The sequence below is a fragment of the Cervus canadensis genome, chromosome 9, assembly GCF_019320065.1.
Source record: "Cervus canadensis isolate Bull #8, Minnesota chromosome 9, ASM1932006v1, whole genome shotgun sequence".
Classification (NCBI taxonomy): Eukaryota; Metazoa; Chordata; class Mammalia; order Artiodactyla; family Cervidae; genus Cervus; species Cervus canadensis.
Genome location: NC_057394.1, coordinates 9,994,997 through 10,007,161, shown reverse-complemented (window position 1 = coordinate 10,007,161; position 12,165 = coordinate 9,994,997). Strand labels below are relative to the sequence as shown.

General features: G+C 40.9%; 1 protein-coding gene across 3 annotated transcripts in view; it reads left to right on the top strand.

Moving 5' to 3' along the window:
* Positions 1 to 12,165, top strand: part of PCCA (propionyl-CoA carboxylase subunit alpha) — a 346,711-nt gene that overhangs the window by 89,822 nt on the left and 244,724 nt on the right. For 2 of the 3 annotated variants that reach the window (XM_043478360.1, XM_043478359.1), the window contains exon 7: positions 2,893 to 3,024. In XM_043478360.1, the coding sequence (XP_043334295.1) occupies positions 2,893 to 3,024 (132 nt within the window). Of the gene's footprint in view, positions 1 to 1,125; positions 1,132 to 2,892; positions 3,025 to 12,165 lie in introns of those variants that run through there. The other variant, XM_043478362.1, reaches the window with a different exon arrangement.

The following is a 12,165-nucleotide window of genomic DNA, read 5'->3' as shown; positions in this document are numbered from 1 at the left end:
TTACTTGATTACATCTGCCTGGCATAGTGGTATTTAAAACAGAATTTATAATAAAAATTCCTCCATCTTAGCAAGTAAAATGAGAACATGGAAAGACAATTGATAGTTGAAACATGATCGTTTCCTCTTGAGTTAGCGTTTACTGGGTTGCAGGCGTGGGATGAAGAGAAGTGAGCATGACCGTTGCTGTGGTGCAAAGCGGCTAGTTTGTCCTTCCAGAGACACAGCGTATACGGGGTGCGGTCCTACCGTCACCTGCCCTCGAACAGAGCGGTTCAGTGTTCTATGTGCTTTACATTTCGGGGGTTTCACATACTATTTTCTTTTGTAAGAAAATGAGTTTCTGTTAAAACTGCATAAAATCATTCGATGGAGACGTACTTTATGAGCACCAGTTACAGCTGAGGAAATTTCTCATCTAGCATTCTGCTGTAGTAACACTGGGCTTCTCTGGTGGTTCAGACGGTAAAGAATCTGCCTGCAACGCAGGAGACCTGGGTTTGATCCCTGGTTCAGGAAGATCCCCCGGAGAAGGGAATGGCAACGCACTCCAGCATTCTTGCCTGGAAAATCCCAGGGACAGAAGAGCCTGGCGGGCTGCAGTGTAGGGGTTCGCAAAGAGTCAGACACGGCTAAGTGACTAACGGTTTCATAGTGATGCTTGTGATTGCTGGTTTTTGAGTTCCTGTAATGAATATGGGGTCCTGCGAACCCAGCTGTCTTCTTATTCTAGTGTTCTCTCTTTATCAGGACTTCTGGGTAAGAGACAAGAACTAATAGTTGTAGCACTCAGCTTCCTGTTTTACGTTATTATTTTATTCAATCCTTCCTTCAAACTTGCAAGGTGGTTATTATCCCCTTATCCCCCTTGTCACACACAAGGGGCTTTAAACTCAGAATCTTAAAAATTCCTCTTCTGTTTTGCTTTTGGGTCAGAGTGAGTGCCTGTGTTTTGCTTTTTGGTCAGAGTGAGTGCCTGAGTTTAAAGGCATTGGCTTTTCTGTACATTTTATGAGTGACTTTATCTACAATATTTAATTTCCTCATATTAGATGCCTTTAGACATCCAAATCTTAGCCTAGATGTATAACTTATATGTCTTATAAGGTCTTATAACCTCCAAACGTCTTGGTCTGTCTCCTGAACATAGGCACTTGACTATCCCACACTTGACTGGCTCAGCCTTTGTAAAGTTGAAATTGTCATATCATCTCCCAAATATTTATCTCCTCATATATTCCCTTTGTTGATTCCCTGTTGTCCTTGCACCTCCTGCTCTTGTTGTTCAGTTGCTCAGTCATGTCCAACTCTCTGTGACCCCATGAACTGCAGCACGTAGGCTTCCTGTCCTTCATTATCTCTTGGAGTTTACTCAAACTCATGTCCATTGAGTCAGTGATGCCATCCAACCATCTCATCCTCTGTCGTCCCCTTCTCCTCTTGCCCTCAGTCTTTCCCAGCATCAGGGTCTTTTATAATGAGTCAGCTCTTCGCATCAGGTGGCCAAAGTATTGGAGCTTCAGTTTCAGCATCTGTTCTTCCAGTGAATATTCAGGGTTGATTTCCTTTAGGATTGACTGGTTTGATCTCCTTGCTGCCCAAGGGACTCTTCAGAGTCTTCTCTAGAAGCACAATTGGAAAGCATAAATTTTTCAGTGCTCAGCCTTCTTTATGGTCCCAACTCTCACATCCATATAGGAATATTGGGAAAACCATAGCTTGACTGTACAGATCTTTGTTGGCAAAGTAATGTCTTTGCTTTTTAACATGCTGTCCAGGTTTGTCATAGCTCTTCTTCCAAGGAGCAGACGTCTTTGGGGTTAATCCTCTTTGCCCACGATGGTGGAGAGCAACCAAGCAACACACTGCAGTAGCTACTCTGGATGATATTTCCATCTGGAAAATGAAGCTGCTTTCTGAAGCCAAGAGACTTTTCAGGCCGCAATGCCAGTAGATAGAATATGAGCTGTTAATTATATGATTTATTCTTTATACTGAACCTGGACAGAGGTTGTGAGAGAATCAGCAGTTAGGCACTTTATTCCAGTGATGCCCTGCATGCCATCTGATTTTTGTTTTTTCCTATCTAACCTCAATTCTTTACCCAGTGACCGCATCCTTTACCTCAGCAAACCCCTTCTTTATTTCTCTAGACCATGCTCTATAGTGGCACTAACTCCGTCGTATTTTGTTCTGTTCCATGTTAGTGTCCATGAGCTTTTTGTTTGCTTTAATAACATCAACCTATTGCTGGGGAACTAAATGTGATTTTAGTGGCTTTTATTGAAACCATTAACTCTACCTGGTAAATTGCAACTGTGTTCTTCATTCATTTCTTGTAGTCACAAGGGTATTAACATTCCATACTTAAATTTGTCTCTTTCTCTGAGGTACTGGTGATCTGTTCATGTCCCCTTGAATTAATTGATATCCTGTGAGTTTCATCCAGGTTATCCCCTCTACTTAGCTCAAAGCCCGACAGAGAGTTGGTATTCATTGAAAATGCATTGTGCTGCGGGCCATTGAGAATACAAAGATTTGTAAGACATTTGAAAGGTGAATTTACTGTTTAGATTGGGTGGCAGAGTACTAGATATAGCTCCAACACCATAGAATTTGCTTTTCCAAAGATTACTGTTAATATCACATAGGAGTTCTTTTAGTTATTTTTCACTGACCTGACTTTGTTTCATGTATCTTTGTGCACTTAAACTGTATGAAATACTGTATTATATATTGTAACGTGTTGGCTCAATTGCTTGCTTTTAAGTTGTTTATGGCCTGTGAGTAACTAGTAAGTATACATATGAGTTTTTATTCTTATGAAACTGTGACTCCATATCAAGCACTGTAATGTTTTTGTTACAAATTTCTACTTGCTTTTCTCCACAGGCAGCAGAAGATGTCATTTTCATTGGACCTGATACACATGCTATTCAAGCCATGGGTGACAAGATTGAAAGCAAATTATTAGCTAAGAAAGCAAAGGTTAACACAATCCCTGGCTTTGATGGAGTGGTCAAGGTGAGAAACTGTTTTACTCTAATCGTTCCAGTACATGTCCTGAGGTCAAACATTTTGTCCAAAGTGTAAAATAAAATGCAGTTTTTGCTTTCTTTTTTTTTTCAGTTTTTGCTTTTTAAAATGTTAATGTTGGATTAAAAAAAAAATCCATGTTTTTTACACTTGGATTGTTTTGAATGGCACAAGTTAAAAAGAGGAAGAAGCCACTTAAGCATTGTATTTAATGAGTATTTGACTTTCATAGGATAAAACTTGGTGATAAAGAAATGTGCTGTTAGATATATGGATTTCATTTATTGGTGGTTTTTCTTTAATGTTTGAAACATGATGTTGCTGTGTCTTTCCGGTGAGCTCCTGTCCATATGCATAAAACGTAAGTCGTACACGTGTTTCTGGTGGAGGGTGGTATGGCTGTGTGTCACTGTAGATCCCAAGGACATCTCCTCAACCCAACAGCTTCTGCAGCAGCTGAAGGCTTCTAAGGAAGAAAGGCAGAAATCAGAGTGTGTGTCTTCCCTCCCTCTCTACGCTGCTCCCCACCATCAAGGAAAAATTAAGTCATTTTTTTTTCTCATGAAGAGTCCCTTAGTAGACTTTGACCTTGCGATTTGAATTAGTCTGCAAGACCTTTTTTTCTCAGTGTTTCTTACTGCCCTTTCTGAGCTGGGCAATTCTTCATCATTGTGCTGGGTTATTTCACGCATTACAGGGTAGTTAGCAAGCTGGGCCCCTGATTAGGAAATATCCTCAACTTCTTGTCCATATTTACCTGTATTTACCTTAATACGTAATCATCCATTGTTTTTCTTCTTTCATCATACAATGAATAGATATTCCCCATCCTCCGTAAAGCCAGTTCTTCCTCTTATGTCCCAGATGCAGGCTGTATTGCCCTCACGGGCCGCAGTCGTCACTGATGGTATTTTCTCTCTTCATGTCTTCAGACTCTCCTTGTCTTTTAGCACCCTTCCATTATCTCTGCTATTAAACGTACTCAATCAGTCAAAAAGGTACTGACCCCTGAGCTGACTGAGTAGCTCGTGGTGATAAAAGACGCCGGTGGTCCCTCACACCGCGGTGCTTCCAGTTTGCAGGGAGAGAAATTGCCTTCCTCCTCTTCTGAGAGCACGGGAACCTCTTGTCACACCACGGCTGCCGCCTTAGTTCTCCTTCCTTTCACAGCCTTAGAAGAATTGTCCTCACTCGCTTTCATTTTCACACTTTACCCCTTAGCTGTAGTCTGCATCTTTTTCCTTTCCTCATTCCCATTGACATTTTTTTTGTGAAGGTTACCAGAACCGTTCCCTCTCGCAAAATCCAGTGTGTGTTATATATATATTTTTAAGCAACCAGGAAGTATTCTAATTAATATCTATTAATATCTAGAGTATTCCTTTTTCCAAGTATGTAGGTCCTAAAGTACACAGAAAAATAACAGGTAAAAATAAAAACAGTACAAAATAAGAACTACTTTAAGACAGTTTTATAGTTGACTAAATATCAGTGATCTTTTACAATATAAAACTGTCCTCAGTGACTGGTCTATAAAAAGTGTAAGGACAGGGATTTCCCCAGAAATTTTTTCTGGGCACTTACACAACAACTTACACAATTTAATTTCAGAGATTAAAGATCAGGAGAACTTTATGTGCTGACATGTTGTGTCATATATATGTTACACTGTGTGCTTATTGTACGATGTGTACTTACCTCTATCTTTTCAAAGCCTTTTAGTCTCTTGGCTACTCTTTGCTTCTTGAAATACTTCTGGCACATTACTGTTAGTTCTAGTTTTGTTTTTGTATTCTTGACTTGTTTAAATGCTTCATTCTTAGCATTCATGCTGATGTTTTTATCCTAATTTTGTCCCTTAAATGTTGATTTTATTCTGAGTTTTCTCTTATTGTACAGACTCATTCTAAGCAATATAACTTATTTTTATGGTTTCAGGTCTCAGACCTATTGTCTCTTCTAGATATCACCTTCAGTTCAGTTTAGTTCAGTCGCTCAGTCGTGTCTGACTCTTTGCGACCCCATGGACTGCAGCACGCCAGGCCTCCCTGTCCATCACTAACTCCAGGAGTCTGCTCAAACTCATGTCCATTGAGTCGGTGATACCATCCAACCATCTCATCCACTGTCATCCGCTTCTCGTCCCGCCCTCAATCTTTCCCAGCATCAGGGTCTTTTCAAATGAGTCAGCTCTTCACATCAGGTGGCCAAAGTATTGGAGCTTCAGCATCAGTCCTTCCAATGAATATTCAGGGTTGATTTCCTTTAGTATGGACTAGTTGGATCTCCTTGCATTCCAAGGGACTCTCAAGAGTCTTCTCCAACACCACAGTCCAAAAGCATCAATTCTTTGGTGCTCAGCTTTCTTTATAGTCCAACTCTCACATCCATACATGACTACTGGAAAAACCATAGCTTTGACGAGACAGACCTTTGTTGGCAAAGTAATGTCTCTGCTTTTTAATATGCTGTCTAGGTGGGCTTCCCTTGTGGCTCAGCTGGTAAAGAATCTGCCTGCAATTCAGGACACCTGGGTTCAGTCCCTGGGTTGGTAATATTCCCTGGAGAAGGGAAAGGCTACCCACTCCAATATTCTGGCCTGGAGAATTCCATGGACTGTATAGTCCACAGGGTCACAAAGAGTCAGACACGACTGAGGGACTTTCGCTTTCACAGGTTGGTCATAACTTTCCTTCCAAGGTGCACGCGTCTTTTGATTTCACGGCTGCAGTCACCGTCTGCAGTGATTTTGGAACCCGAAAAAGATATCACCTTAGAACTGCATATCCAGTTGCTTCTTAGACAAGTTGACTTGATGCCATTGAGATACCATGAAAGTAACAAGCTGGAAGCCCACCTCATCCTCTTCTCTCTAGCCAGGGACTGCCATTTGGTGGCTCCATGAGCTCCTATTTCTGTAAATAAAATTTTATTGGAACACAGCCATGCTTTTTCCTTTACAAGTGTCTGTGACTGCTTTGCCATGATAATGGCCGAGTTGAATAACTGTGTCAGAGACCCACAATGCCTGGACTATTTACTAGCTGGCCTATTCAGAAAAAAGTTTGCTGACTCCTACTCTAAGCGTCTCATTTTTCATTCTTTCCTGCCTGGGAAAATGCCAGCATTTCACCAGCTAGAAACTCAGGAGTTGTTGATAAATACTGCTACAGAGACTTACTTAAATATCTTTCTGATCTATTACTTTCTTTTTTTTTTTTGTCCTCACACTAACTCCAGGTACCAGCTAACACCGTATGGACTGGATTACTTCACCAACCTTCTAAGTCCTCTCCTTGTAGCCAGTCTCGGTCCCGTCCAGTTACTTTTTGATACTAAAACTTGAGTGATGTTTCAGATATCCTGATTTGATCATATGCTTGTGCTTAGAAACTCTTCAATGATGACTGATTTAAATCCTTTGAATAGTTCTCCTGTGTTTTTCTCTTCAAACTGAAACTGTGTCAGCTTGCTCTTTGCATTGGATGAGCCAATCTTCTGTGGTATTGTTCAGATTTTTGAAACTTCTGTGCCTAATTCTGACGTGGGTGTGTTGATTCTGTTTTAATCTTTGATCTTGATTGCCTTCTCCACATAGTTTAGGTCTTGGCTTAAACAAAATATTTCTCACAGAAGCATTGCTTGACTGTATGTATTAGGTCCTCTACTATATATTTTCCCTTAATTGCCCTAGTAGAGATGATGGAATTCCAGTTGAGCTATCTCATATCCTAAAGGATGATGCTATTAAAGGACTGGACTCTATCTGCCAGCAAATTTGGAAAACTCAGCAGTGGCCACAAGACTGGAAAAGGTTAGTTTTCATTCCAACCCCAAAGAAAGGCAATGACCAAAGAGTGTTCACACTACTGTACAATTGCAGTTGTTTCGCATGCTAGCAAGATTATGGTCAGAATTCTTCAAGCTAGACTTGAGCAGTATGTGAACCAAGCCCTTCCAGATGTACAAGCTGGATTTCGAAATGGCAGAGGAACCAGAGATCAAATTGACAGTAGCTGTTGGATCATAGAAAAAGCATGGGAATTCTAGGGAATCATTTACTTCTGCTTCGTTGACTATGCTAAAGCCTTGGACTGTGTGGATCACAGCAAACTGTGGAAAATTCTTCTAGAGGTGAGAATAACAGGTCACTTTACCTGTCTCCTGAGAAAACTGTATGCAGGACAAGAAGCAACAGTTAGAACCAAACATGGAACAATGACCTGCTTCAAAATTGGGAAGGGAGTACATCAAAGCTATATGTTATCTTCCTGCTTATTTAACTTATATGTAGAGTACATCATGAGAAATGCCAGGCTGGAGGAAACACAGGCTGGAATCAAGATTGCTGGGATAAATATCAATAACCTCAGATATGCAGTTGACACCACCCTTATGGCAGAAAGTGAAGAGGAACTAAAGAACCTCATGGCAAATAGATGGGGAAAAAGTGGAAACAGTGCCAGATTTTCTTTTCTTGAGCTCCAAAATCACTGTGGACAGTGACTGCAGCACAAGATGAAAAGACATTTGCTCCTTGAAAGAAAAGCTATGACCAACCTAGACAGCATATTAAAATGCAGAGACATGACTTTGCTGACAAAGGTCTGTATAGTCAAAGCTATGGTTTTTCCAGTAGTCATGTATGGATGTGAGAGTTGAACCATAAAGAAGGCTGAGTGCCAAAGAATTGATGCTTTCTAATCATGGTGCTGGAGAAGACCCTTAGGAGTCTCTTAGCACACAGATGAAACCAGTCAATCCTGAAGGAAATCAACCCTGAATATTCATTGAAAGGACTAATGCTGAAGCTGAAACTCCAGTACTTTCGCTGTCTGATGCTAAGAGCCAACTCAGTGGAAGAGATGGAAGGTAGGAGGAGAAGGGGGGCAACAGAGGATGAGCTGGTTGAATGGCATCAGTGACTCAGTGGACATGAGTTTGAGTGAACTCCAGGAGACAGTGAAGGATAGGGCAGCTGGGGTGAAAGACAGCTTCAGGCAGTGGTGTCGCTAAGAGTTGGACACAGCTGAGTGACTGAACAACAGCAACCCTATACTTGGTTTGTCGTGTTTAAAACTATTTCCTCGTCTATTCAGTAGGTATTTAACAAGTGCATGCCGTTTGTCTAACATTGTTTGAAGTGCCTGGATATAGTAGGGGTCAAAATAGACCAAAACCACCAAACCATTCCTGCCCTCATAGAACATACGCTATCGAAGGAGGCAAACAATACATAAAAAATAAGAAACATAGGACAGGGAACGGGGAAAGGGCATGCTCTAGGGTAGAGTTTATTCACATTTTTTAGCGAGGTTTTGCAAGCCATCTAAGGCCGTCACAGGGCGTGCCATGTGATAATCAGGGAGAAAAACAAGGTTTACTGAGTAGGAACTGTTCACAAGTGCCAAAGTATTGAGGTTAAAGAGTACTTGATGTTGAGTAAACAGTGTGGAATTACGTGACTGGAGTGATCCAGGGAGAGAGGAGGTAACAGAGGGAAGATGTATAGCAGCAACCTCGTTTTATAGGCCCTTTTGCCCATCATAGCGGTGGGTTAAGTATCTGCCTCTGGGTAGTAAGCTGCTTGCTAACAAAGGTTGTGCTGTTTTTACTGCATCACTTGCACATGGTCCCTGGCACAGTGAGTGCTGGCTGAATATTTGTTGGATGAATAGTGTTCAAGGGGATACAGTTTATACACACACCGTTGTATATAAATTATCTGTCATTTAGTGCCTATTTATTTGACGCACCGAAAGAGGGGAACACATAACTACTAAAAACCAAGAGAAACAGTAAAACAGACATTAGAATAGACCCTCATGTGCTCTCACTCGACACTAAAATTGGCTGAAAAGACTATAAGTGTGACTACTGTGTTAAAGAAATTTGGGGGAAATGTGGAGAAAATAGCTAAACATATAAAGAATTTCACCAGACAATTTGAACCTACAAGGAAATTAAATCTTCTATAACTGTAACTACTGTATATGAAAATAAGAATTTTAAATATGCTTAATAGTAAGTGAAACAATACAGGATTCGTGTTGTAGCATGCATCAGTATTTCATTCCTGATTTTATGGATGAATAATATTCCCTTGCATGACAATACCACTGGGGTTTTGTGTTTTTTTTGGCTTGTTTTTGTTTCTGTAAGAGATGTATTTATTGGTTAGTGGACATTTGAATTATTTCTATTTTTTGGTGATTGTGAATATTGTCGCTGTGAGCATTTGTGTGCAGGTATATTGCTGAATATCTGTTTGAAGTTCTTTTGGATATATACTCAGGAGTAGAATTGCTGAGTCATGTGATAATTCTGTGTTTAAGTTTTTGAGGACCTTCCCGGCATCCACGCCTTTGTGTAATCCCCTCTTCGTCAGTTTGCCTCGCCTCCCTCACTCAAAGACTATGGCAAAGGGTGATGGCATGTCACTCCCTTCATTAAGTTACATTATATGGCAAAGGTGATGAAATATCACTGCTTTCACTTGCTTTAATAGGGCAGAGTAATTGAGTGTCACTCCTTGTAATTGTGTTTTATCCTAAAAGACTCCTTTCTGGGAGACTGGAGAACAGATTCTAGGTGTTGGCTTGATGAAGGCAGCAGCCATGTTGAGGAAAGTCACACAGCAGTGAATGGCAGACACCGTCCAAGGATCAAAGTGAAGGTGATCTCCATTCCGAGCCAGCAGAAAGGGGGGCCATCAGTTCTCCAGCCACAAGGAAATAAATTCTGCCAGGCCCTTGAATGATGTTGAATTTGTTCCCAGTTGAGCCTCTAAATGAAAATGCTGTCTGGCCCATACCTTGATTCCAGCCTTGAAAGACCCCAAGAAGAGCATGATAAGTGTCTTCTTGATTAGGCTGTCAGCTATTGGGTTTTCGTCCTTCCTTACATTCTCATCTCAGAGAGTTTGAATGTGTTAGTTACTCGGTCATGTCCGACTCTCTGACTCTGTGAATTGTAGTCTGTCAGGCTCCTCTGTCCATGGAATTCTCCAGGCAAGAATACTCAAGTGGGTAGCCATTTCCTTCTCCAGAAGATCTTCTTGACCCAGGAATTGAACCCGGGTCTCCTTCATTGCAGGCAAATTCTTTACCATCTGAGCCACCAGGAAAGCCTAGCATTTGGGTAGAGGTTTTCTGAGCCTTGATCTATTCAGCCAGTATAATGGTATGTGTGTATGTATATATATATATACACACACATACATACATTATATATATAAAACAAGAAATCTGGCCTTCTTGAGATATTCAGTTTGGGCTTGGGGTCCAAATTAATTTTGTCTTGATGAGTAGCAGAGTCCTCGGGAGTTCAAGGAAGAGGTCATTAGGAGAGCATTTGATCTAAAAGTTCTATTTGCGTTCTCTTTTATGAGTCAATGAGTATAGTGTCTCATAGGAGAAAGGAGAAGTGAAGTTGCTCAATTGTGTCTGACTCTTTGTGACCCCATGGACAGTAGCCTGCCAGCCTCCTCCGTCCATGGGATTTTCCAGGCCAGAATATTGGAGTGGGTTGCCATTTCCTTCTCCAGAATGTTCCTTGAATAAAGATTCAAAGCTGGGTGCTGGTACATGGAACACGTGACAAGTATTAGAGATACCCGTTATCTGAGTACTTTGTTGACACTCAGAGAGGGCTTGTGTAACAATGGTGGGATTTAAGGTTGATAGTGGACCAGCAGTATCAATAATTAGTAATTATTGAAATTTCTCCTTTTGAGTTGATGGGTGAAATGGGTACTTGATTCACTTTTGAAACCCTGTCTATATTATAGTCTTTTCCTTCATTATCTTGGCTAATACCAAGCAATTCTTTACTGATTGTCACTTCTGGTTACAAAATCTGCTGGTGTCTTTGTCAGAAGACTATATTAATATCTGAAATGGGAGCATCTGATTTTATCTGTAAGGGCATTAGTTTATTCTGGGCCTTATTCTGCTTTTTTTTTTGAGGCTCCTTTAAAATGTATAGTATGAAATTGAAGACCTGAAAGTGTGGCTATTTTCCATCCAGTTTTTGTTCATGAAATTTCCCATTGCTGGTTTAAGGCTGCTCACAAAACGTGAAGAGAGAGCTGGGGTTGCAAGTGCTTTGGGGTCTCCCCTTGAATCCTGTCTAAGGGCATTAAAGACCCATCTCTAATGTCTCCAGAGGACTTTGCTCTCTCTGCCAGCAGAACTGCATTAGAGTCCAATCTAACTTCACAGGGCAGATTTTGGTGGTAGTCTCCCAAAGACCTTGCCCATCATGTACAGTTTTTCTAAACCTCTGTTTTTATATGGTTAGGGGTCTCAAGTCACTCTCAGGATCTTCCTCTTCTCCCCATTAATCCAGTATTTTCTGTCTGAGGCTCTTGCTAGCAGTATGAACCAGTTGATATAAACTTGGGTACCTTAGATTATACACTCCTAGAATACTCTGTTTCTCCATAAACTTCTGTTTTGTGGAGGCTTTGGGAAATCTTTGGTAATGCCTCTCAGTTCAGAATGGGACCGAGGTTTACTTCAGCCATAGAACTTGCCCTCGTTGAGAAGTTTCTGGTCAGCCAGGAGAAAAGGACAGCAACAAGTCAGAGGAAGGAAGAACAGGGCAGGGGAAGGTGGAGAAACATGGAATAGAGGAACAGGAAGAGCAGGATAAAGACTAGTAGGTTTGAGACAGTTGTAAGTTTTTTGCATTTTTCATTTGGCTTTTTCTGTGCCTTTGCTGTTCTCTATGAACCTTGTCTTCCCTGTGAATTTCATAAGGAAGCAAATTTGGCGTTTGAATTTCTTCTGTTAGTGTCTTCATGTTGATTTAAAAAATGCGAAACTAGATGTTTAAGAGTTTGCAAACCCCTGTTTTTTCTTAAGTTGCCTCTCAAATGAACCACTCATACCAAAAGCTTTCGAAAGAATCTGTTGTAATTCTAAATTACGCTTGGTGAAATCATGCCATGTAGAAAGATAAGAACAGGAGTTTGAGTTACAGATTTAATATGTTTGACGAGAAGCAGTCTGACTCACAGCACAGGCAGCCTGAGACAGACCTCCTATGAACGTCTTATACTGGCTTATCAAATCATGGTTGGCCATCTCTTATCAGAGACCTGACTATGTGCAGGGCCTTGGTGGC